This window comes from Bemisia tabaci, chromosome 1 (assembly GCF_918797505.1).
Source record: "Bemisia tabaci chromosome 1, PGI_BMITA_v3".
Classification (NCBI taxonomy): domain Eukaryota; kingdom Metazoa; phylum Arthropoda; class Insecta; order Hemiptera; family Aleyrodidae; genus Bemisia; species Bemisia tabaci.
Window position 1 is genome coordinate 84,941,024 of NC_092793.1, and position 27,438 is coordinate 84,968,461.

At 39.4% G+C, this 27,438-nt stretch overlaps 3 protein-coding genes across 3 annotated transcripts in view; 2 read left to right on the forward strand and 1 right to left on the reverse strand.

Annotated features, from left to right (window-relative positions):
• The window catches only part of LOC109033309 (proteasome adapter and scaffold protein ECM29), a 480,922-nt gene that overhangs the window by 109,688 nt on the left and 343,796 nt on the right, over nucleotides 1-27,438 (forward strand). The window lies entirely within an intron of this gene.
• On the forward strand, nucleotides 1,449-22,306 carry LOC109031688 (KICSTOR complex protein ITFG2). Its single transcript, XM_072306357.1, has 5 exons — nucleotides 1,449-1,490; nucleotides 8,007-8,269; nucleotides 10,485-10,682; nucleotides 14,344-14,581; nucleotides 21,580-22,306. The coding sequence occupies exons 1-5, from the start codon at nucleotides 1,464-1,466 to the stop codon at nucleotides 21,739-21,741; spliced, it is 888 nt and encodes a 295-aa protein (XP_072162458.1). The 5' UTR covers nucleotides 1,449-1,463; the 3' UTR covers nucleotides 21,742-22,306.
• The window catches only part of Ahcy (adenosylhomocysteinase), a 67,703-nt gene continuing 63,415 nt past the window's right edge, over nucleotides 23,151-27,438 (reverse strand). Inside the window, exon 8 of the mRNA XM_072306344.1 lies at nucleotides 23,151-23,375. Within this exon, the coding sequence (XP_072162445.1) occupies nucleotides 23,244-23,375 (132 nt within the window). The 3' untranslated portion in view covers nucleotides 23,151-23,243. The remainder of the gene's footprint in view (nucleotides 23,376-27,438) is intronic.

Genomic DNA, 27,438 nt, shown 5'->3' on the forward strand with positions numbered 1-27,438 from the left:
CTATGTTGACCCAAAGACAAGACGGAGCGCTAAAAGCAAAAAATGAAGCTTCTTTTCAATCACCTCTACTATTGGCTAGAGGATTGGCGGCGAAATCAGGACAAGTTTGAAATTCAAATGTAGGGCGCGAACTAAATAAAATTGCGGAAACAAAGTATTTTAGGTTGATTTTTGCCCAAATTCACTTACACACCCATATTTTTATAACTTTAGGTTAGTTTTGGTCCGTCGTCGACCGATTAATTTCATTTGGGAGTAACGGTCATCTACGACTCTAACGGCCTGTTTGAACCGGCAGAACCACCATGAGCAGAAGAAAAACTAACTTTATCTGAGATTACTGCCTGTTACCGAGCAAAAGTAGGTGTATTATAATAGGACGCAGTCCCAACTTTCTTAATTTATTCGTTTTAGGCATTTAAAATAGGTTTCGAAGAAGAAATGTGGAAAAATCAAGAGGACAAGTTCAAATCAAATTTCCGTTTGCCGCCATGGATTCCTGCGCTCATTTACACACTCACACAAGCACCCAGCCGCCAGCGCCAAACCAGGCTTCACTTTTTCCCCGTGCTTTTAGATACGAGCACTCCGTCTTTATGTCTTTGTGTTGACCCGTTGCCTACGAATTGCCGTACGATTTGCCGTTGCCGTAACTATGATTCTGTGACGTCACACTAGTAGATGAAACTCGGCCGCGGTTTAACACGCGTTCTTATGGGAGAACGCTTGCCGCGCGATGATTTCTCGCCGATATCTTTTTCAGGGTTAATCCGACGCAAAATCTCATAAGAACCTTTTCGAAAGAGGATGAAATTTCACTTTTGAAAACCAACTAACCCATTTGTGACATTCTCTACAAATCGAGGAAATGAAAGCGTAATGTCGAAAATCGTTACTCCACTCAGATTCAAACGGGCCGCTCGCGCAACTTCGGCGTAGAGTCCTTTTATACCCAGAGTTAAGACAACTCGATTATCAGCTGACTGGCAGCCGGCCTTGGCTGGCCATGGAGGCCGAAACGAGTGCACCCAAACGAACGATATTGAGGGATAAGGATCAGGAATCCTGCGATGCTGTCACACAAAAACAACAACATCAACAAATTGATCAATTAAAAAGAAAATGAGATTGGTTTGTGAATAATTTCTTAATCTATTTTCATTTTGGACCGATGGAAATAACAATTTACTCTTGATAAACCACAATTAGGTAATATTTTCATTATTCTTGTTCACATTCGAGGTACCGCCATCTTGGTGCACTCGTTTCGGCCTCCATGAGCGAGAACCAATCAAAATTGGATTTTTTTTTAGGCCACTTTCAGCCCAACCCTGGCCCAACCAAAAGTGAGTTGTCTTAACTCTGGGTATAAAGGGACTCTACTTCGGCGGATCTCGCGCAAGGCCGATCGAGGGCCACTCTGATTGGTCCACGCAGCGACTGCCTCACTCATCGATGCACCGATGACCCGGAGATGCTTGTTGTTTTCGGTAAATATCTATTAGCTTGACGTCTTGTCTCTGTTGACGTCACACAACTGACTAGTTACGGCCTCTCCATTCTCGTAGGCAGACCATTAGGGTGTGTCTTATTTTTGAGTTTTGCGAAAATCTAGTTGGTCAACCCCTAAAAAGTTTCTATGTAGTCTCTAAATGAACCCCCTAAAAGGAAAAAATTTTAAAAAAATTTTAACCCGTGCCTCAAAGGGCCTAAAGGGCCTAAACCCAAAATTCAAAAATTTTGGCAAGCGACACATCAATTCTGAAGGAAAATGGCAAGTTACGGTCCTTATAGGCCAGAAATTTCGTCCGTTTTGCCGTATCTTGAAGCGTAAGGTCACAAACGGCCCAATGACGACGTGAGGCTATGGGCTGGCGGGGCGCGCCGCGGCCGGCCCGCCGCTGAGCGTACGCGCGCGGCAGGGTTGCGCGTCGCCGCTTTACACCGGCGTAGAGGAACGAACGGTGGGGTGGGAGGGGGATATCCGGTGGAAAAGCATCCAAATTTTCTATCCATAATGAGAATGCATTATACTTTTTCAATATAGATGAGGAAATATGAGCCATACAAGGAAGTGATGAAAAGAGTGACAAATACATAATATAGTTTGTACGGTTAGGAGTGTAAGTGGGGAAAATTTGCCGTAACTACAGAACAGCCCTGAAAATCTCCGGGAAATAAAAGCTGCTATTGATGAGAGGTTTGCATGAGAGGTTTAATTAAGGACTAATTAAAAAGATAGGTGCGATGTTGTCGAATCGTAAGCCCTTTACGCGATCAAAAGCGATTAGTGTAAATTTAATTGGAAAAGTTTAAGAAAAATTTGATGAAAGAAAATTGCCCCAAATTCGGGAAGTGCTTAAAGTGTTTTTCTATTATGTGAAGTTTTCGCACATTTATGTCAATGGCAGTAATTCCAATATGGAATGAAAAATGTAGAATCCCTGTGATACATAGTGTCTATGTTTACCCTCCTTTTCATTAGTGCATTTAACGTGACATCAATTAGAAAGTTTTATTCGAGAGGTTCAATATGGCTTACCCACTTACATTTTCTGGTACTGACCCCCCCCCCCCCCCCCCCCCCCCCCCGCAGTTACTTGCTATAATTAAAATGTAATATTAGTTTCTCGAAAAAATATGATTTAACTTGGGGTTTGAACCCCACTCTTTATAACCGTGAGCAATGCCCTTGACCACTCGGCTACTGGGGAAGATTTGAGTAAATGAGGCTAATGTGTCATTTAGCCCCCTGGGTGAGGCCAGGCAATCAACATCAGCTGTAAGTTGGCGAAGCCAGATTGAACCGATTGAATAAAACTTTCTAATTGATGCCGCGTCAAATACACCAATGAAAAGGAGGGTAAACAAAGTCTTATTGATGTATCAAACCTTCAGTGATTTCATATGAAATGAAAAAACTTATTTTCTTCCGTTTGGCGGGACTCATAAGCGAGCGTGAATTTTTCCTGTCGAGAAACTCTCCTGGGCGCGAGCTTTCTTCTTGTCTGCTCTCCTCACCTCTGCTGCAAGGATAGTATCCTTCACTGTGGATATTATGCATTCTCATTCAGGTTTTCGCTGAAGAATTAAAAATGCTTTATCCTCTTCATTTTCCATGATATCTAGAGTATTGCATTAAGCAATGTCGAATAACACGTCGATTTTTGCCGTAAAATCAGTCTCCAAATTCTCTTGAACCAGCGATCGACGGCTAGCATTTTTTGATACGCGCCTCCACTCCTCATAAAAATGTAAACATTTTTAAAAATATGGACACTATGTATCACAGGGATTCTACATTTTTCATTCCATATTGGAATTACAAGATCAGAGGTTTTTGACGCACCGCCATTGACATTAATGTGCGAAAACTTCACGTAATAGAAAAACACTTTAAGCACTTCCCGAATTTGGGGCAATTTTCTTTCATCAAATTTTTCTTAAACTTTTCCAATTAAATTTACACTAATCGCTTTTGATCGCGGAAAGGGCTTACGATTCGACAACATCGCACCTATCTTTTTAATTAGTCCTTAATTAAACCTCTCATGCAAACCTCTCATCAATAGCAGCCTTTATTTCCCGGATATTTTCAGGGCTGTTCTGTAGTTACGGCAAATTTTCCCCACTTACACTCCTAACCGTACAAACTATATTATGTATTTGTCACTCTTTTCATCACTTCCTTGTATGGCTCATATTTCCTCATCTATATTGAAAAAGTATAATGCATTCTCATTATGGATAGAAAATTTGGATGCTTTTCCACCGGATATCCCCCTCCCACCCCACCGTTCGTTCCTCTACGCCGGTGTAAAGCGGCGATGCGCAACCCTGCCGCGCGCGTACGCTCAGCGGCGGGCCGGCCGCGGCGCGCCCCGCCAGCCCATAGCCTCACGTCGGCATTGGGCCGTTTGTGACCTTACGCTTCAAGATACGGCAAAACGGACGAAATTTCTGGTCTAATAGGACCGTAACTTGCCATTTTCCTTCAGAATTGATGTGTCGCTTGCCAAAATTTTTGAATTTTGGGTTTAGGCCCTTTAGGCCCTTTGAGGCACGGGTTAAAATTTTTTTAAAATTTTTTCCTTTTAGGGGGTTCATTTAGAGACTACATAGAAACTTTTTAGGGGTTGACCAACTTGATTTTCGCAAAACTCAAAAATAAGACACACCCTACAGACCATAGTGAGTCATACTGAGTACAGCCATGGACTAGAGTACCTTTATAGACAGAGTATGGCCATTTCTGTTCCGGTTTTTCATTGGTCGCGAGCGAATAGGCTGACACGATGCTCTTAGGGCCGTAAATAAACAAACAAGATGGCTGTTATCAGCAAGGAAGTTTGAGGTTATGCACATCTTACATCCTCCTGTGATATAGGCGAAAGGCGATTTAACAGTGTTTTCATGTGTTTTTTATGTGTTATTCGTAGATATACTAATTTAAATTGTTACCACCGTGTAATTGAAATTTTTGTCAAATTTTAGCTTCTTATCGATGTTACGGTGAGCCGCCATCTTGTTTGTTTATTTACGGCCCTAAGAGCATCATGAAGCCTAAAAACTCGTTGACCAATCAAAAAGCGGAACAGTTTTCCTGTAGTAAAAAGATACGAATGGCCATACACTGTCTATAAAGGTACTCTACCATGGACTCATTTAGTTGTGACGTCATAGGCAGCATTGATTCTTTCGACAACGGTCTCGGGTTCCAAACAATTGGCTGTCCTTGTTGCACTAATGGCGTTTCCCCGTAAGAAACGACTTTCAAATTTCAAAACGAATTTTCGACCTTTTAAACGCCGGGAACCACTAAGGTCACTCCTGAAATCGACGCTAAAGCGTCAAATAGGGGAGTCCGACCTTTTAAACGCCTCAAATCGACAAATTTCACTTGAGTTATCGCAGTTGAAAACAGGTCTAAAATCATCAGTCTGTCTCTCCCTACGGCCGTTTAGTTGTTTACACACAAGATTGAGGTTAGAATCATCTTGAATTTTTCCATTTTTCTCGTTGAAACTCATGATATTCCCTCTTAACAAGTAAAATTTATCAAGAAAAGTTAGTTTCCAGTATCATCAAACTATTTCTATGCGCTCATGGATCGACAGAGTCTTAATTATTAGTACATAAAAATATATATTAGTAATATATATTAGTTTATATTAAAGCAATAGATGAAAAGAAGATTTTTAACAACTATTAGCAATAGAGAAGGAGAGGTAGAATATATATATATATATATATAAAATATCATTAGTATCATTAGTGTATGGCTTCGTGGTGAAGCGTTACCATATCACATACAGCATTTTTTCAATCAACGCTTAGTCTAGCCTTAATGCGGTGATTTTTGTCAATTTTTTCCTCTCTTCTGCACGACCTTACGCTCATGAACGGAGACAAAAAAAGAAAAGTGATGACTTGAGTTTTTCTTCCTCTGAATCTCATGGTTTTGTATCTCTGGCTCCGAAATCACCGGGGGTCGTCTTGCTCCCCAGCTATGCAGATTTCTTCAGATCGCTCGCTCAGTCTGCCTCCTATGTGAAGTCTAATCACGCTTTAGTTTTGACCAGTAAGATCCTCTTTGCTTCAGCATACTTAAAAGTGTATTTTGCAGTTGGAAAATACAGTGTTTTTCTCGCAGCGTCCAAACTACACTTTTCTCATTTGACGGCCAACAAGAGCTCATGATGTGAGCGACTGCACAGCATAATAGATCAGATCATCCAGGAGCCCATTAATCTTATAAGCAACAAGAGTTTTGGAAAAGCATGATGATGTCCTGGATGATCTGATCTATTATGCTGTGCAGTCGCTCACATCATGAGCTCTTGTTGGCCGTCAAATGAGAAAAGTGTAGTTTGGACGCTGCGAGAAAAACACTGTATTTTCCAACAGCAAAATACACTTTTAAGTATGCTGAAGCAAAGAGGATCTTACTGGTCATAACTAAAGCGTGATTAGACTTCACATAGGAGGCAGACTGAGCGAGCGATCTGAAGAAATCTGCATAGCTGGGGAGCAAGACGACCCCCGGTGATTTCGGAGCCAGAGATACAAATCCATGAGATTCAGAGGAAGAAAAACTCAAGTCATCACTTTTCTTTTTTTGTCTCCGTTCATGAGCGTAAGGTCGTGCAGTAGAGAGGAAAAAATTGACAGCAATCACCGCATTAAGGCTAGACTGAGCGTTGATTGAAAAAATGCTGTATGTAATACTAGGGGGCTACGCTCCCTGGCCGCTACGCGGCCCAACCCCCTGAAGGCGCTCCGCGCTATCAATAGGCCGCTTTGCGGCCCTATTTTTACCCTTCTATCAGTGTTAGTTTTATTTTCCCTTAAAAAATTACGATATGAGGTATACTTTACTATTAGAATGAAATAATGTTTGGTTTTGATGAATAAAGAAGAAATTTTTTTTTGAAGTCAAAAGGACGCGTTTTGGAATGACTGCTTGATGGAATATTGCAGTAAAACAACGAATAATGATAATCAGGCAATAATCAGGAGTCGGGGATCGAACCCACACCGTGATCAAAGTGAACGCGTCCGACGTCTTAAACGACTCGGCCACCGCTCGTACAGAGGGAATTGGAGTGAACTTTGGGGAGCCGCTACCGGTGTGGAAAAATTTAAAACAGCCATTTTTGTGCTTAGTTAGTATGCCAGAATGTGAGAAAAAATCATAATAGATTTTCGAGCCGGTCGAGCAACCGCACTGAATGATTTCTCATGGAATGGCACGGGTCTAGGCCGCGAGGGGGGAAAGGAGCACTGGTGTAGACCGCGAAGGGGAGGGGGTGCGAGTCCATGCCGTGATTAGGAGAGCGGGCACTTGCAAAACAGGCCATTTCAGGCTCGGTACGGATACTTTTGAGACTTGTCCTATTCATTCACCAAACAATGCCTAGTCTTTTTAAAAAGTTTCAAGCCCCTGAAAATTTTGGGGGGACGCGGCGAGGGTCGAAGTTAAAAATCAGCAACATTTTCGCGAATTTGTCACTCGAAAATCAAGAAATTTTGTAGAACGCGGTTAGACGAGCGTTTCCAGCGTACGAGAGCTTTCAGATAATGTTTAACATCAAGGGTTTTGTCAACTTTAGCTCGAGTTATCGCCTCTGAAGCGCCGGAACGTTAAAGAAAGACCTCCTTTTTTTCACGTCCGGGCTGACTCCAAAAAAAGCTATTTTTTAATTTTGATGAAAAACTGATATGTTGTTCCTGACTCTTTGTAGCCCCTGAAGGGCTTTACCATATGCTGGGGAAATGTTTAGGTCGCGAGTTATAAGAGCGGAAAGGAGCGAAGGTCGGGAAAATATGCTACTTTAAACGGCGCGCGCGGCGTTGATCGGAAGGAGAACATCCTCTCCCGCTCAGTTCTAGGAATAACACTCCTCGGCCGAACTCGCAATGTTGCTACGTGTCCTCCGGTCTCCTATGACCCTATTATGTTAAACATTTTCTGGAAGCTCTCGTCACGCTGGAAACGCTCGTCTAAACCGCGTTCTTCAAAAATGCTTGATTTTCGAGTAACAAATTCGCGAAAATTTTGCTGATTTTAAACTTCGGCCCCCGCCGCGTCACCCCAAAATTTTTGGGGGGCTTGAAACTTTGTGAAAAGATGGGGCATTGTTTGGTGAATGAATAGGGCAAGTATCAAAGGTATCCGCTCCGAGCCTGAAATGACCTGTTTTGCACGTACATTTTTGGATGAGTAAGTCTCCTATATCACGGCGTAGACCCATTCCTCGTGGCCTGCCTGGACCCGCTCGCTCCTCTGATCATGGCAAGGACTCGCATCCCCTCCCTCCTCGCGACGTGGACCCGCTCTTTGTACATACCCTTAGCAGTATCATCATATCAATATATACACATATACTTCTGTGCCAGTAGCCCTTGACTTGTCGTCTCTCACTCTCCAACATATCTCCAGAATATCACCTCCTTCACACCTGGATTACTTTTTTGTTTCATTTAATATTTTCTTTTTTCGATAGGCGTTGATCCTAGGAGATGTGGACAACGATGGAAATGTTGAATTAGTCGTTGGTCTCACTGATCGAGTAGTCAGATCTTATCGCTGGGTCCAAAATGCTGCCAGTGGAAAGCTAGTGTGCCTTAATAAATGGGAGTGTGCCAATCAAATTGGCTCCATTACTTTGAATTATAATGCGGAGGGTCTCCCATGCCTGTTGATCTCCCAACCCGGCGGAACTTTCATGCGAATACGATCCAAAACTATGGTTGATCCCAGTGGAAGGTACATTACCGACTTTAGTTTGTATTTGTGATTGTCCCCCAAAAAAGCAACCTTATTTCGAGAAAGCTCAAAAAAAGAAATTGAACAGTATTACTGTCTAGACTAAGGAGGGATCAGTAATTACAATGCCACCAAAAATGATTAACTACATTCGCATTTATCATGTTTAGGGTTCTGAATTGGACGTATTTCTATCAAACAGAACTATGTGGAGGTGAGAAATATAGGGTGTACTCTAGAAAGCTGCATAAGAAACAATGTAAAAGAGGGCGTGATTCCCCATGTTTTCCCAAAGTTTCAAGTCCCCAAAAAATTTTGGGGGGAAGTGGCGGGGGGTCAAAGTTGAAAATCCGCTAAATTTTCGCGAATTTTTTACTCGAAAACTACTAAACATTTCGAAACGCGGTTTAAACGAGCGTTTTTAGCGTGAAAAGAGCTTTCAGAAAATGTATAATATCATAGGGTTTTGTCGACTTAAACTCGAGTTATCGCCTCCGAAGCGCCGGAACACTATAAAATGACCCGCTTTTTTGTCACGTTCGGGCCGATCCCCAAAATACTCCATTTTTAATGTCTTTGAAAAACTGATATGTTGTTCCTGACTCTCTATGACACCTATATGTCTTTACTGTATCCTGGGGAAACGTTTTGTTCGCGAGTTATAAGCGCGGAAAGGAGCGAAAATCGGGAAAATCGGCTATTTTAAACTGCGCGCGGCGACGGATCAGGAGACATGTGGCAACAATGCGAGGTCGGCAGAGGAGTGTGATTCGCCGAACTGAACAGGAGGGGGCGTTCTCCTTCTAACCCATTCGACGCGCGCAGTTCAAAATAGCCGATTTTCCCGATTTTCGCTCCTTTCCGCGCTTATAACTCGCGAACAAAACGTTTCCCCAGGATACAGTAAAGACATATAGGTGTCATAGAGAGTCAGGAACAACATATCAGTTTTTCAAAGACATTAAAAATGGAGTATTTTGGGGATCGGCCCGAACGTGACAAAAAAGCGGGTCATTTTATAGTGTTCCGGCGCTTCGGAGGCGATAACTCGAGTTTAAGTCGACAAAACCCTATGATATTATACATTTTCTGAAAGCTCTTTTCACATCAAAAACGCTCGTTTAAACCGTGTTTCGAAATATTTAGTAGTTTTTGAGTAAAAAATTCGCGAAAATTTAGCGGATTTTCAACTTTGACCCCCCGCCACTTCCCCCCAAAATTTTTTGGGGACTTGAAACTTTGGGAAATCATAGGGCATTGTTAGATGAATGAATGGGGCATGTTTCAATGGTATCCGACATGAGCGTGAAATGGCCCGTTTTGCACGCACCCCTTTCTCCAAGAAGCCACCACCAAAAGCCGTATGAGCCCTATCATCCCTTCCTAAAGTTCGTCCATGGGTACATTACATACAGCTGCCTGTCTGGCAGATAATTCCAAAGCCTCCACCCAGGGGATGCAGGCGCTCAGAGACAAGGGACCCTCTACTGTCCTCTTGGTGACAGGTGGAAGCTTTCACTATCGGGGATTCAACACTCCCTTATGGAAAATTTTAAGGGAACAACAGTCACCTTACCTACCAGGCATATGATGAGCTTCGGGTACGGCATGAGGCAAGCAAGTTTCCCAAACTTCGGTTTGTTTGGAAAAAGGAGACTCCCATCACGATGTTAAACCATTGACCCAGTAGGTCGGTCAACAGTTGAATGTTGAAGTCCCAAAAGTAAAAGTTTCCACCATTGCTGAGATACCAGTGGAGGGTCTCTTATTTGATCCCCTGTGGCGAAGAGGACAGGCGCATTCTCTGGGGGTCACATAAACCTTTGAGAGCTCATTTACCAATTGCTGTTGGAAATTGTTATCATGCTCTCTATTTACTGCATGAAATTTTGATGAGAAAAATATTGCAGTGATGCTTTAATTTGTCTCCCATCCAGTAATCTATGCCAAAGAATGAAAAACTAAATCGTAAAGACCAACAAGGAAAGCAGTATAAGATATAAAGATATCGTACCGGCCGAAATAAGTTGTAATCCATCCCAGGGCATACCCTAAAAAATGAACATGCTGAAAGCGAAGATATCAAAAGTTCCGACAGAATAGAATAGGGAATCCAAGTCAAGTGTTTTTAATTGGTGTTTGCAACATCAATATCTATAGTCTATGAATAGGTGGGCAACCTTTAGTAACCTTCACTGTTTGTATTCTTATAAAGTGAGGAAGAGATAACTACGATGGAAGTCGATTATCACCCCCTTTACTCTAGTCAAATGAGAAATCCTGGAATATCCTCGGAGATAGTTGGGAGCCTGAAAACAAATCTACCGACAGACAAGAAGAAAGGAGGAACACGTTATGCTGTTGCCACTCTTGATGGAAGTTTAATGCTTGTTCAAGATGAAAAAGTTGTTTGGTAAGTCTACATTGTAATGAGTATCGATTTTATCAAAATTGTGAAACATCAGAAACTTTAATCTTAATGTTTTCTTCTACAAAACAATTTTAAAAGCACATAAAATAGGAAGCTTCTATCAATGTCGAAAATATATGTTTTGATAATCAAAATAATTTTATCAATTAAAAGAAAAGATATTGATGTTAAAATTCGACAATATGTAATTCAATAGCGATTTTCGAAATCTGCACTATAGTGTTCTATTTTTAATTTGATTTTTTATTCATACAAGGGTGTTACAAAAGGAACTGTTTTTCTTGCCGTAGCTTTTTTTAGTTTGAAGATTAAGCGCTGATCTTGGTTGCTTTAGACAATAGTCGCATAATGTGTTGAAACAAGAATGTCCTATATTCCTAGGCATTCTTTTTCTCTCCTCAAGGAAAAAGATTGATCCCTTTATGCACCTGGTGTCATTCTTTGTGGTCGGAAACTCGTCGATTGAGATGTCTATGTGAAAGCCAAGTGCATTGGGTTAGTAATTTGAACAAAAAACGTCACTGAATAAATAATATGTCAATAAAAATGAATTATCATTTGCAATGAAAGGTTGAAAGGGGGACTACATTTTGCCATGGGCTTGTTGCGAACTCTTGCTAGAGCCAAAATAAGAGTTGTTACTCAGATGAAATGTCTCAAAAATCACGATGAGCGCATTGGCGAAGTCTGAGATGCGCTCCTTACTTCACAATTTGCATAAGAAAGTTGCCTTTTTTTTTGAGCTGCCCGCCTCAAAAACGATACCACGGCTTAGATGCACATTTTGCCAGAAGAGACATTTCATTCAACCCCCGCTCACAAAGATACTACGCAATATTCAACATAGCCGACGCCAATCCGCCAAAACACTGACGGGACAATGACTCTAACCACCTGATAACAATCAGCGTGTTTACATTCACATTTTTCTCGCGTTGATAGATATCCACCTTCATTGACCTCGCACCTCCTCAACTTGCGAGCGGAAGCGTCGGCCTGTTAAGCAGGGATTGAATGGAACGACTGACTCCTCTTATGAAATGTTCACCTGTGCCGTAGTATCCTTTTAGAAGCGGGAAGCGTAAAAAACGCAGATTTCTTACGCTTAAAAGTTAGGAGTGCATTTCAGAGTTTGCCGACGCGCTCATCGTGATTTTTAAGACATTATCCATAAGGAACAGCTCTTATTTTTGCTCTAGCAAAAGTTTATAACAGGCCCATCCAGGCAGGAGCTTCTGGCGCACCTGCAAAAACACTTATGTGCCTAGAGAAACTAATGACACAAACGTCATTTATGAACTGAGCCAGAAATCATTGTAGTTCCATATTGCAAAATCAAGTCCAAATGTTTACTGAAAGAAATGGGTCAGTTGCGCTGGTCACAGAATCGTGTTTTGATGCGTCGTCCTTGTTATAATAACGTGGAGAGCGATGAAAAATAAGGCCAGGAGTTTAATATAGAGAACTGCTGTATTCAGAGTAACAGCTGACTAGCATCCCCTGTGGCTGGGGCTCTGGGGCTTTCACTCATGTACAGAGCTGCCAATCAGCGGATATGGATATGGCAGCTCTCCCCTCCTCAATGATTATACAGGGTTATCCAAAAGTCACCCACCACCCCTGTAACCTTTTTCCTAATTGAGATAGAAGTTTGAAACTTTGGGAATGTTCCTCGCTTTAAGGTAGCAACTTTTTGGTTCCCCCAAAATTTTGGGGGGCGGGGGCTAACTTTGTTTTTCAAATGGCAACCCCCCTTTTGTGATACCTCATTCGAAAGGTAATAAAAAAAGAAAATTTTTGGCGCAAACCGCAGGTCAAAATGTTGATTTTTGACAAAATGGCGGCCGGTCAAAGTTCAAAATGGCGGAAATTTGGCATCTCCGTTTTTTATTGGCGGATTGGTCTGAAACTCAGAATCCTAGGGTTTTTCGGGACGAGAAAAACGATTCTGGCATTAGTTTTCCAGAAATGTCAGTCCTTTTCAAAATGGCGGCGGTTAAAACGGCGGCTTAGAGCGGGAAGTGGATATTCAGGCTGCTTATCGTCGGATTTGTATAAGATGTTTGATGTTGTATAGTGTGTTTGATGTTTGCTATCCGGGGGTATTTCGGCTCGAGAAGAACGAATCTTTCATTGGATTTTTGAAATTTTTAAAAACTTTATGACTTACGCACTTTATGGTGACGTCGCCAAATCTGACTTTTTGCTGTTATTAATTTTTCCTGCCAATTAGATTCATTTTGCAACAAGGAACCACTATATCTGACCCAATTTAGAAACAACATATATACCATTGGTTTCCCTATGCAGATATGTGCTTTAATGGAAGAGCCAGAGATAGTGGTTCCTTATTGCAAAATGTAATCCAATTTACAGTAACAAAATCAAACGAATCATTAAGGTTAGGTCGAGAGGCCACCTGTAGATGTAAGAAAAAAATATTTATATAATATTTGCTCACATATTCCACCAAAAGTTTTGATGGGAAACATCGTCACCAAACTGACATTGAATAAGTGAGACACTCCAATAACCATGGAAACAACTGAAATCATGCTGAAATTGGAAGAAATATGTGGACTTATCAAGTACACGTCTGTTCGTTCTCCACTTCTGCACTCAGTCATGCCTTAATCTGCACACAAGCGCTATCTCTTGAGTGGCCACAAACTAAAACGCATAGCGTCACCAAACTGACATAATATTGAGTTAGGTACACGCTTCAAGTCTCAAATTAAATTGAATACTGTAGTTTTCTGGTGTTTCAATGCATATTATATCAAACAATATACATTCAAGACTTTAAAAAAATCAGACAAAGCTCGCAAAAGGTTCTGGTTTATTTATACAGGGTTATTCAAAAGTCACGCACCACTGGCCATGAAGGGGGTGGCCATTTGAACTTTTTGAGTTGCCCCCCCCCCCCCCCCGAAGGAATCAAAAACTGGAAAGTACCTTAAAAAGTTTCCCCCTCGAAATGAGGGAAAACGTCTTAAACCGCAAGTCGATATCTTAATTAGAACTAAAGTTATGGCCAGTGGTGCGTGACTTTTGAATAACCCTGTATAACGATTCGATACATTGACTACCTCCGAGTTACTTGTCACCAAACTGACATTTTCACTGTTTAGCACGTTGAGAAAAAGGTTTAAAGTTATTCAAATCTCCTGAGGAATTTTTTCGTGGTTGGTGTGACCTGCTTCTACGCAAAAAACGAAACATCGAGAGAAAATATTATAATTGAAAGTTTTGAGCAACCAGTTACATGTCTTTCCCATATTTTATCCCATCAGCTGAAATCCACCCATACCTCTTTCTCCCCAAATTCATTAAGGCAACTTTATAAACCAATATGTACAAGCTTCATTGGGAAATACAAGTTTCAGACGGAATGTCATTAGCCCGCCATTTCATGATGACATTTTTATTTGTATGCGTAGGATTTTGAAATGAGTGTGCCAACACTGAGTAGGAGTTTAGGAATGAGTGTAAGAATTGCCCTGCCTTCAGCTTGGAGGTTGATCTTTGAACATTGAAAAACAATCAGTTTTCTAAAATTACATTAAAAAATATTCAGAACCTACCTATGCAAAACTACCAAGTCTTAGTCATCAATTTTTTTTCTCACTTCTGCAATCCATAGGTCGCTGCAGGTAGATCATCAACTATTTGCTCTCAGCAAGTTAGATGTTACAGGAGATGGTCAAGACGAAATAATTGCATCCTCATGGGATGGTCAAACCTACATCCTGGATCAACATAAAAAGACAGTTTGTTTCCACATAGAAGAATCTATTTCTGGTTTTTGTGCTGGACTTTATTCATTGGGTCCAACGGAGACACTGGCACCATGTTTCATTTACACTACTTTCACCAACAAAGTAAGGTTTGTCTGAACTTAAACTCAAAATAGATTAATTGAAGAAGCTTTCGGGGACGATTCCCGGAGCTCGGGACTGGAGACTGCGTAAGTCGCAGCACAGTGTTGCACTTCAAACTTTTCATCCTGTAACTTCCGACTCCACCAAGTCTCCGCTCTGCAATTTTGCACACGCGTAGTCGAGGGTTTCCATCAACATCTCATAAAATTTTCAAAGAAATCAAAAGGTCCGATTTTGAGTTTTATTATTTAGAAAATTAAACTTTGCATCAGAAAATTTTTTTCAGTTAAGCCCAATTTTATTTACATACCTGAAGAGCTCTTTGTCAAAGCTTTCCAACGACACTAGAACGGTCGATTTTGGATGAACCGTTCCGAAGTGACACATCAATAAATTAGTGGCATCCCCCGAAAGTGGCCACACGGAAAAAAAAGCAATGCTAAAATAGGAACGGCCGTTGACAAATCAGCATTTTCCAGGTGTTAAAAAAATGTGCGAGATGTCAACTTGCTGATTCAGCCTGATTCGCCTGATTCAATGCCTCTGGTTTTGCCTTAAATTCTCAAAGACACAGCTATCAAAGTTGAGACCATACCACTGCAAGTGTGATGAATTAATTACAGTCACCCAATTCACTGATTGAGAAGTAGACGGTCATTGGGTCGTTAAGTTTACTAGCTTAGCTAAGAGCAAATTTTGGACATAACCGAAGGAATTATCGTACAATTCCCATGAAATTTGACAGGATTTCCTGTCAAGAGTGTCAGAAGTGTCAAGAGATCCCAGGACCTTGAGGGAACTCCACGCTGTGGTCCAAGATCAGAAACTAAGATTGCCGTTTAATAATTTGTGACGGTGTGCCTAAACTCCATGAATCCTAATGGTAAAACACCATTAGTATTTATCTGGTTTGACAACACCCGTTCCTATTTCAGCATAGCTAAGCTACTAAAACTGAATTTTCGAAACAATACTAGTCTAGCAATGCCAGATGCTGATTTATCATTGCAGAGCTACTAAAACTGAATTTACGAAAAAAGGCTGGTTTGGCAACCCCAGATGCTAATTTCTACAAAATTTTAAACCTCAACTAACGAAAAATGCAGGTTTAAAAACTCCGGATACTGATTTAGCACTTCAGATTTCCTGAACCTCTATTAATGAAAAAGCACAGCTGGTAACGCCAGATGCTGACTTAGCATTACAGAATTCTTAAACCACAAAGTAAAGGCACTGACAATATTGGTATCCGATCTTACACCACAGAAAGGAGTTCCTTCAAGGTCCTGTGGTCTCTTGATTTAACACTCCTATTACCTGTCAAATTTCACGGGAGTTACCATAATGCCTCTGGTTTTGCCTTAAACTCTCAAAGACACAGCTATCAAAGTTGAGACCATACCACTGCAAGTGTGATGAATTGCAGAGTCACCCACTTCACTGATTAAGAAGTAGATGGTCATTGGGTCGGTAAGTTTACTAGCTTGGCTAAGAGCAAATTTTGGACATAACCGAAGGAATTATCGTACAATTCCCATGAAATTTGACAGGATTTCCTGTCAAGAGTGTCAGAAGTGTCAAGAGATCCCAGGACCTTGAGGGAACTCCATTTTGTGGTCCAAGATCAGAAACAAAGATTGCCGTTCAATAATTTTGTCTCTACAACTGTGATGAACAGGCAACAGGGTTGTTATTCGTAAATCTCAGAGCTAACAGAATACTCCATTTTAAACACTGAACAAAAAAATTGCAGCTCCAGCTAAAATTAAGTGACTTTTTTACATACTTTATTACACCTCAAAAGCTTGATCTACCTCGCAAATAATTTAGAGATTAAAAACGAAAATTTGGAATGAAAAACTTTGACTTCAAACATTTTTCTAAGAAACTAATTGAGTGCAAGAGATGAAACAAGCAAATACAATATCATTAACACTAGAAAAACATTTATATCAATTATCAGTATGTAATTTAAAGACACATCAACAATTTGACAAAGAAATCAATTTTTACTATTGGCGCAAGCTAAAAAAGACTTGACACTACTCACCACTTAATTTCCAGTGATTCGAGCAGGTAAAGGGTGTAAGTTGTTATGAACTTTACAGCTGCGAAGAAAGATTAACAACATTTGCCTACTTGGTGATAAATCTATTAGTCAGATGTTGTTAAAATTCTTATACGGACAGCTGTCTGGCATTGAGTAAGGTACTGTTTGTGGGTGGGTTCACGAAATCCTTAATATATTTTTGCTCAAATGCTGAATGCAATTATACAAATCTCACTTAAAGGTGTTTGCTGTGTTACAACAAACTATCTTTTAAGGTTGCGTTTACTACGACTTTCTTGAATTCTCTGTGCTCTTCCCAGCATTACCATAATTGCCGGCTTCTGTTAGTATTTTGTGACTTTTTCATCATGAGTTCTGTCAGTAGGCGGATTTTTGAAAAGTGAAAATGGCTGACAAAGCTCCGTCTTGTCTTTCGAATAAAAGATCAACTGGACCTGCCAAATAAGGCTTTAGAGATCAGTCAAGCGTAACTTTTTTGAGTCAATGAGAGTGATTTTTATACAACTTGTGCAGATAGGAACCGAGCCAGAGAGAGTTCAGTAATAACAAGGAAGGGGATTTTTACAGTTTTCTTGTACCATGGAAGGCAACGTAAAGAATGGTCCATCAGTATACATCCCAGTTAAGAATTTAAATTCATCCGAAGTTTTGCTTTTTCCGTTGCAAAATGTGAATCGGTTCGTTTTAAAAAATTTTAATTTTTCTGATGACCACCCGCGATTTTTTTGGATAAAAGTGTCAAGGAAGGTCTCTAGATTGAGAAATTGAAAACCGCAAAATCGTAAGTGGGGCCGTTTTTTTTAAATTCGACTTTTTCTATTTTTAAGGGTAAAATGGCGGCAAAAGCCAATGTGTGACCACCAAAACCCACCGCCATCCGGTCAAATTAAGTTAAAATTCTATGTATGTTAGTCGTTGACATGTAAATGGGTGTCCTCAAAAGTTTCAAACCCTCCCTCAAAGAATTGCACCCCCTCATGCGGTGTTGCCAAGTTATATACCCGATAATGACGCGGCACACAGGGCGATGTAGATTTTGAATTGCGATCATCACCAAAAATCATGAAAACACTTACCATTATACACTGTGTGGATAATTTTAGATTCAATTCGATAAAATCGTACGCAGTTGCCATACTTCCGTTTTTTAAAATTGCAAAATTTGGCCAGAAAATGTCAAATTTTTTATTTGATTAAAACCAGTAAATGCTTATTTTTCAGCGACATTATCAAAATACGGAGCTTTAATATCTTTTAAAGGAAATTCAAGATTCATTAATTAAAAAGGTACTTTTCGTCCTGTATGCAAGTTTGCCAAAAACTTATAAATAGCAACAAAAATTCCCTCCGCACGGGAGATGAATCTTGGGCGGTCTAGATTTGATATGGGTGTACTCTTTTTATATACTAAATAAGATAGGAGTTATCTTCTCTTCTCTTTGCAAAATGTAAGTGAAAAATTGTTCAAATTTTACTTTTTGATTCCGAGGCAAATTCTGAGAACCTCAAAAACACGCACCTGGCACAGTTAATACACGGAAATGAACAAGCAAAGCTATCTCAGTCATGAACCTCTAAACTTCATTTCCCACACTATGATATTTTTGCTGTTACTTTCAATTTTTCGAAATCTGGAACAAATAGATAAAACTTGAACCCATCATCATTGTATCATTGTTTGTCGTATCATTCGTGAACCCTGAAGTTTTTTCTCTTTATAGCTGGACTCCAAGAGATCGGGGCTTCAATTCTTTGCGAACGTCAGTAAAATTTCTAAACGGTTCGTGTTTACTACTTACTCGTGAATTATTAAAAACTATTTTTCCTCATTTTTCTTTGGATATTAAGGGGGGGGGGGGATCCAAATGTTACACTTTCGGTCAGGAACAATAACATTGGGAATTATTTTCAAACCAAATATGCTCGTCGATTTGTTTGTACTTATTTTCATGTATCAGCTGCGTTCCCTAATTGATGTTCAGTGACTTTGACAACGTCTCATTTTATGTAAAAATTCTTCAGTTAATAGTCTATCAATTGATAATGTCGCTGAAAAATAAGCATTTACTGGTTTTAATCAAATAAAAAATTTGACATTTTCTGGCCAAATTTTGCAATTTTAAAAAACGGAAGTATGGCAACTGCGTACGATTTTATCGAATTGAATCTAAAATTATCCACACAGTGTATAATGGTAAGTGTTTTCATGATTTTTGGTGATGATCGCAATTCAAAATCTACATCGCCCCGTGTGCCGCGTCATTATCGGGTACGTAACTTGGCAACACCGCATGAGGGGGTGCAATTCTTTGAGGGAGGGGTTGAAACTTTTGAGGACACCCATTTACATGTCAACGCCTAACATACATAGAATTTTAACTTAATTTGATCAGATGGGGGTGGGTTTTGGTGGTCACACATTGGCTTTTGCCGCCATTTTACCCTTAGAAATAGAAAAAGTCGAATTTAAAAAAAAAACGGCCCCACTTACGATTTTGCGGTTTTTAATTCCTCAATCTAGAGACCTTCCTTGACACTTTTATCCAAAAAAATCGCGGGTGGTCGTCAGAAAAATTAAATTTTTTTAAAACAAACCGTGAGACTTACAACAAGGTCAAAATCACTAATACACTCAATTTTATTGAAAATGTGCCTGGGTTCCTTTCAGTAAACTCAGATTAAATGATTGATTGAATTTAATTGAAGTTTCGACTGTGTTAAGAGAAATCATGCAAGCAGCTTTAACCTCATTTTAGCCCTAGGAGAGCCTGGAGAGGTATGAAATTTTGGGAGAGGCATAGAGAAGACACAAATGAGATAAAGTCTGGTGATATTAATTAATGAAATGAGCAGTATACATTTACGTATAAGATTCAACTAACAGTCTTATGGTTTGGCATTCCGTATAGGTGCGAGTGAACTGAAATCGTACATCCCGGCACATTTGAAAGGTTGTGGAGGTAACTTTAAACTTTCAATATTATTAAAACAATAAAAATAATGAGAAGAACTTGATCAAAGAAACTGTCATTGGGGAAGGCTCGTTAAGTTTTAAGATTGTATTTAAAACAATAAAAATAATGAGAAGAACTTGATTAAAGAAACTGTCATCGGGAAAGGCTCGTTAAGTTTTAAAATTGTATTTGATTTAGTAACTGCGTAGAGTGAACGATTGATCAAAAATTAGGATAATTTAGATACACTTCATTTCAATTTCCTAAACACCCGATGAAATTACTGCAAATGCACTGCATACAGCATGCATGACACTGATAACTTGAAGCTCGGACACTTTCTCGAATAATTAATAGTTACAAGTAAACAAAATCACACAAGCTCACGACAAAAAATAACCGTTTCGATACGCAGCACTACAGTATTCATATAAGCCATACAGCCACGCTAGCCAATGTCAGCAACTTCTTAACTTTATTGTCGGAATCAAGAACCCTTTAGACGGTTCTAGTTTTGATTTAATTCGTTCCGATCAATGAAAACTAACATAAAGAGGGAAATAATTAACTAAAGAATCGAATACTGTGAGCTATTTAACCTTACTGTAATTAAAATCTATCACTGAGCAGTAATTTTTATTACGGAAAGTTGGTACTGTGCTATACAGCCCGCGCAGTTTAGTAAATCTGTAATGCTAAATCTGTATTCTTATTTTTGAACCTGTAGTATCAGTTGGTGATTGAGTATAGATTGTAACCTAAATCAGCACTAAAGAATAATTGCTAGTGCAATATGCATATTTGTGTACAAGAACACCTGTAATGGCTATTCTAGAACAAAGTGTTGCTGATTCAGCATTATATTCCTTACTTAATCAGCAATCAATAAAAATTACTAGAACAGTATTTATTTTTGGTCTAAAACTGGTGCTAATAATGGGCCTGTTGCAAACTTTTGCTAGAGCAAAACTAAGAGTTGTTTCCTACAGATAATGCCTCAAAAATCACGATGAGCGCATCGGCAAAGTCTGAAATGCACTCATAACTTCACAATCTGCGTAAGAAATTTGCGGTTTTTTGAGCTTCCCGCTTCGAAAACGATACTACGGTACAGGTGAACATTTTGTTAGAGGAGTCGTTCCATTGGCGACAATACTCATTATGGCCGACGCCAGTCCGCCAAAACACGTGTGATGGGACGAGATAACACCTGAACTGGATTAGACCAGATAACAATCGGCGTGTTTACGTTCATATTTTCCTCGCCCGAATTGATTGACCTTGAACTCTCCTCGAATTACGCGAGGAACTGCGCAAGCGTCGGCCATGATGAATATTGCCGACGATGGAGCGACTCCTCTAACAAAATGTTCACCTGTGCAGTAGTATCGTTTTTGAAGCGGGAAGCTCAAAATAACGCAAATTTCTTACGCAGATTGTGAATTTATGAGTGCATTTCAGACTTTGCCGATGCGCTCATCGTGATTTTTGAGGCATTATCTATAAGAAACAACTCTTCATTCTGCTCTAGCAAAAGTTTGCAACAGGCCCATTATGATTTAGTTTTAGCTTTGGCGATGCACGAAAACGCTAAAGTGTAAATCAGGAAGATTTTACATTCGTATTTGAGCAAACTATGATAGCTACTTCAAAATTGGGCGTGGTTAATTTAATTACAAAATAAAATGCAAAATTACAAACACAATATTTCCTAATTGAGTATAACCATTTTTTTCCGTGCGACTTCAGCAAACTGTTGATGTCTAATAAAAGCCAAACAGGTAGTCAAATCAACTTGAAAGTTTGGTTCTTTACTAAGCTATGCATGTACACTAAGTATGCCAAATTTCATAAAATTCTGAGGGAGTTACTTTTTCAAAGTGGCACCAGTTGGCATGGAATGACCCCTTCAGTTGTATTTGAAGTAAATCTTCCAGGTCATTGTGTAATTGTTTTGAGTTATTTTTCTTCAGGTACTTGTGTATTACGAAATAAATTTGCCAACCCTTGTGACGAAAAACTTCTTCTCAAAATGCAATGAAGACAAAGATTTGAAGGAGATGGTCAATCATTGGAACCAGAGGCAGCTTGCTAAACTAGTTTCATCTTGCCTTTACAAGAAACGCTATTCTTGACGTCAGAATAGCCTTTGGTGAAAACGCAAAAGCACTCAGCTCATGACTGCAGTTGGCCTTGATAACTTGACATTAAATCCTGTTACAGGAATGAAAGTGCATCAATCGAAGTCTGCTAATCTTTTCGACCCAAATGCTGCAAAGGAGCCTCCTCCCTCTTCTTGTAAATGCCAACTTCAAACCAGATTTTGCACCTTAAAAATACTTGTGTGTCATTTACGTGTTTGTGTTAATCCAAATTTACCTCTTGTCTATGTCTTATACCCAAGGTGATAAAATTAGCAACGCAAGCAGATGAGTCTTCCATCTTCTACTGTAAGTCTTTTAACACTACGTCATTTTACTGATGACTTCCAAAGAAGTATTTTCTTCGCTCATCCAAGCCCATAACTCACCCAGAAAGATTTAGTTTGCAGAAAGGCGATTGTAAAATGGCCAGAAGTCCACCCTGTAAAGAGGCCACCTGTGAATTGCCAAGAATGTAGCCCAGCAACATTGCTTGGCAACTGTGCATGACCATTGGAGCAACACAATTTTTGAAACATATCTCCTTATTGTCAGACAACAGTGCATTCATATTTGTTCCTCTTAATTATTGCAAGAATGTTGCAAGCAATATTACTGGCAACTATGTTAAATTTCATTAAAACCTCCGACAAAACGAAAATGACCCGAATGAAATGGTGAATGGTAATACAACATCTTGAGTCAGAGAGAGTTACTCAGTGTGAGACATGTCTTGATAATATTCCATAGTTACATTAGCAATATTGCTGCAACATTTGCTCACAAACGTGGAAATGTGTTTCAAAGGTGACATTGCCTCATGAGATTCCCACCCTCCACTGCAATGTTGCAGCACGGAATTGGAATTCTTGATGACTCAGGAATTATAATTTTTCTCCTTACAATCTCAAAATTAACAATGCATAACTCAAGGATAGAAATCAACCCAAAAATTAGGGGAGACTCACAAAAAGATTTAAATTAATTCGCTGAGCGAGATCATTTCTCTATATCTGTAAATAGTTCATACAGTCCAAAAGTAAATTTTTTACCGTCTAGTTTACAAACTTGGGATTTTTCCAATTTCTAGGAACGTGGTATTGATTACTTTTCATGAAAAACATTTGTATGCTGACCACTCAGAAAATCCTAGAAAAGCATCTTGAGCGAGGAAGTGAATTGTGTTTGTTAAATGGAATGAAGATTTCTATTTTAAGTTTTCCCTGCAGCAATTTAATTTTGAGTCCCGTTTTTATCTAATTCTTTGCTTTTTAAACTTAGAGAAGTTACTTCGTTTGCCAAGATAAGGACCATAAATTTTACCAAAGTAAAATTCGAGGAACTGTAGAGATATTTCATTTTCTATCCTCTATAAAGACTTCTGAAAGAATAAAATTTAAAAATGCACGGTGGAAAAACGTTATATTTATTGAATCAAAGTCTCATGGTTTATATCAAAATAAAGAAAAAATAATTACATCAGCAAGGAAAATAACTTAATACCGGTAATAATCAGGTTTGAATGGTCCATCTTTCGGCACCCCAAGGTATTTTGCTTGGTCTGTGGTAAGTTTTGTCAATTTTACACCTAGGTGTCCTAAATGTAGGGCTGCAACTTCTTCGTCCAACTGCACAGAAAGAATTGATAAACCGTAAATGTAAAGGAAGTGCAAAGTGGAGTGCAATTAAGAACTTATATTCCTGACTAAGCCATGAAAACACCCATATCAGCATGGGAAAACCAGCAGAGCATGACCTATGTCTAAAATGAGCCGCAGATAGTAATTTTTATCAAAGTAAAACTGTCAAATTATGGAAACTACGAATTTTTCCCGTGCTCCTTAAGTGTGACTAATAAACTTGAGTTACTTCGTCATGCTAATACCAAAAACTTCCATTGACTTTTTATCGTAAGGACAGATAGCTACCCAGTCAAGCCTATGAGATCTGAGACGGGAAGCAGAGACTCTATACTTAAATACAAGCACCTCGTATCGGCCCTCTGTGTGCTATTGGAAAATTTATATTATGATATCTCTGCAAAATCTCAACAGAACCCAAAAACCTTCGCCCTCCAGATCGCAGCATTGGTTTTCTCACATAAATGCAAAATTTTGGGCTGATTCATCAACAAATAAATTAATAATTGCCAATTAATTGTTATTCGAAGTTGGAAGGGGTTTTTTACACCTCCCTCAAAGCATAGCTGCACTTTTTAATGAACCACTAGACAAAGTACGAATTTCAGCATTCTGACAAATGTTTCTTCACCAAAATTTCACGTAAAACACGATGCGCACAACGAAAATTACCGAAATCAATACCTTACGAAGATATTTAATGATTCTTAATGCATGAATTCAAACCACCCGCTCATGAAAACTCAATGCTCTACGTGATTCACATCGCATGCTAAACGTTATCATAAACGTCTCTGCGATTAAAAAATCTGGCAACATCAATCTTGACGCTGTGGCTCAGCTATAGCAAATTACTTATAGTTTGAAAAACACATGGTGGGAAATGAACATTGCTTGATTGAGAAGCTTGCTGAAACTGTCGTACTCGTAAAGCGCAATTTGACTCGCGTAGAGCTTTGAGTTTCTTGTGAGCGGGCAGTTCAAATTCCTCGTAACCAATGTGAAATAAAAATGTTAATATCTCCGTTAGAAGTTGGTTTCAGTAATTTTCGTTGCGCGAATTGTGTTCTACGTGAAATTCTGGTTAAGAAACATGTATCAGAATGCTTAAATTCGTACCTTGTCTAGTGGTCCATTGTGTCATTGCTTTCTCCTAATTTCAAGGATCGTTATGGAAGAAAGGTTAGAAACTTTACTTACTCTTACTTTAGGATGCTAAATACTGATGAGTGGAATTTTGTAAAAACGAAAAAAATAGAGAGTAGAAGAAGTATAAATAAGACCCAAAATGAGGGATCATCACTGGCTATGGCAAACTGTTTCTTTCCTTTAGACAGTAAATGATTGGTGCTTGTATGGAATGGGATACAAACCTAAACTAGAAATAAAGAAATGTTGTAGCATGTACTTGCCATCCTTCCTAGATGCATGCCTATTTGGAGCCTTAACTGAGGCCTTCAGCTTTTACAGGTACCTTCAGATTAACTTGGAAGAATGAAGCGGGAATTCAGGATTTGAACCGGAAAATCGCGAAAATTTGGACTTCGCGCCGAGGAGCGGGCCTCTTAGTTTTGATTCTTTTTCTAATTCTATAATAGCACCACCTAATTTTATAATCGCACCAATAAATTAATTTTTTAGAGGAAAGATTGAGTCTGCCAATTTTGGTAATGATCACTAATTTTGAGTCCTACGCATTTGTAAACAAAGTTCAATTCATTCATCTGCAATTTCATTCTCAAAATTGTTTTTACATTTTCAGTAAATACTGCTCTCTAGCATTATTATTCCTGCGTAAGAACTTAGTATAGAGTTCCCATTCTTCCTTTCATAAAAACCAATGAAATTTAATCAGAAAAAAAGTAATAGCGCAATTGAAAAGAAAAGGAATACTCATAGATTTCAGGGGGTATGGTGGTCATTACCAGATTAAATTTTTATCACTGGAACTGGCAACCCTTTTTTTTCCTTTGCTGCATACCATAAAATGCGTTCTATCACCTTCATAAATTTCAAATAAGTTAACTATATTAAAACTGAGAATGCAACCTTTCAAATAGTGCTACAGTCGGCCCCGCTTAATTGGGACACTGGTTAATCGGGACAACCGCTTTATTGGGACAAAATCGCTCGGGACGGAATCTTTTATATACTACCAATGTACCAATAGAAAACTTCGTTTTGCCGGGACGGAAGTGTCCCAATTAAGCGGGGTCGACTGTATTGGCATTTTCATAGCTTCATTAGTTTTCACCAAAAATAAGGAAACACGTCTCTTTTATAAGCCCATTAAGTCCTCAGAAAATCGGCGAAAAACCGGGAAAGAACCGGGGACGAGAACGTGGGAAAAAACTTGACACCCTGAATAAGAAGGATCTTAGAAATTCGCATTAGCATAATAATTCCGGATATTAGCAAATTTCAAAGGCAAATACAGGGTGATCCAAAAGTCCCTTCCACTCCCTCTAACGTCTGTTTGAAACTTGGCAGATGTTCCTAGGTCAAAGGGAGCTACTTTATGGTCCCCCCTTAAATCAGGGGGCCCCTTGGGGGGGGGGGCAATGGACCCTAACTTTTTTTTAAATGGGAAGACCCCCCCCCCCCTTTGTGATTTCTCGGTCGAAAGAGCATAAAAAGAAATATTTTCGTGTAAACTCAAAGTTAATTTCTCAAACCGTTTCAAAATGGCGGTCGAAAATTGACACCTTGGTTTTTTGTCAATGGATTCACTTAAAACTCGGTACCACGGGCGTATTTTGACACGCGAGAAACGAATTCAATGTTAGATTTTTTAGAAAACCAAAATTTCCAAACTGGCCGACACTAAAATTGCAAAATTGCCGAAAATGAGTATTTTTTTTTAGAACTACTAACTTCAAATGTGTTAATCCCTTGCCAAAATACCTCCGAATCCCAAGTTTCAGGCAAATCCATCAGCAAAAAACCGAGGTGGCAGTTTTTGGCCGATTTGAACTTTAACCGGCGGCCATTTTGGAAATTTCGCTGTTAATGAAAATCTAACGTCAAATTCGTTTTAATGTCAAAATACTCCTAAATACCGATTTTCGCACAAATTCATTGACAAACAACCGGTGTCAATTTTCGGCCATTTTTAACTTTAATCGGCGCCATTTATGTACGGTTGGAGGTATTGGCCTTGGGTTTGTGAGAAGTTTTCTTTCTTCATGCTCTTTCGGACGAGAAATCATGAAGAGGGTATTCCCATTATAAAAAAAAAAAGTTAGGGTCTGTTGCCCTCCATGGGGGCCCCTTCGAAAATTTTAGGGGGCTAAAAAGTAGCTCCCTTTGACCTAGGAACATACATCTTTACCTGAATTACATAAATAGTTAGAGGGGGTGGAAGGGACTTTTGAATCACCCTGTAAAATGTATTAACGATGGGTGCGCCCAGTTGTCAATTGCATAAACTCCAAGCTCACCTACTTTTTAGAAATTTGAGGACGATAGGTTAGTTGCGCTAGTCGCAGAATCGTGTTTTGACGCCTGATTTTTGTAGATCAGCTATAAATAATAAGATCTGCCCAAGCAGCAACTTTCTACGTTCAATATTAACTGAGATATTGCGCTTCGAAAAATCGGGTTTTGACGACGCTATCCACCGCGGTAGTGACACCCTTGATTGCTTCCACCTTCCTTTCATTTGACAGAAAGACACAAAGTTTCACTGGTTCTTCAAAGTTAAGCTCTGTTAAAGGAAATAGGGAAGCAACCTAGAGTGTCACTACCGCAGTGGAAGATTTCATACACTGAAGTTTTCAAAGCACGATATCTCGGTTTATATTGAACGTAAAAAAGTGCAGCTTGGGCAGATCTTTTTATTTTTAGCTTACCTACAAGAATGAAGCATCAAAACTTGATTCTGTAACCAGCGCAAGAGACCCAATTTATTGGAGCTCCACGCTCCATTTTCAACAGTATCACGACTGGTCCTTGGTTGATTGATCAACCAAGCAAAAATCACAAGTTTAAATTCTGCACCTCAAAAAATCAGAATTATTCATTAGATTTTTGAAAGGGCTTTGAACACATC

Bases quoted from the DNA above. Each gene is read 5' to 3' on its own strand.
- LOC109031688 (XM_072306357.1), top strand. From the start codon at position 1,464: ATGACCCGGAGATGCTTGTTGTTTTCG. The intron at 8,270-10,484 runs GTACATTACCGA...ATTCTTATAAAG, and splicing joins ATGGTTGATCCCAGTGGAAG to TGAGGAAGAGATAACTACGA. The intron at 10,683-14,343 runs GTAAGTCTACAT...TGCAATCCATAG, and splicing joins CAAGATGAAAAAGTTGTTTG to GTCGCTGCAGGTAGATCATC.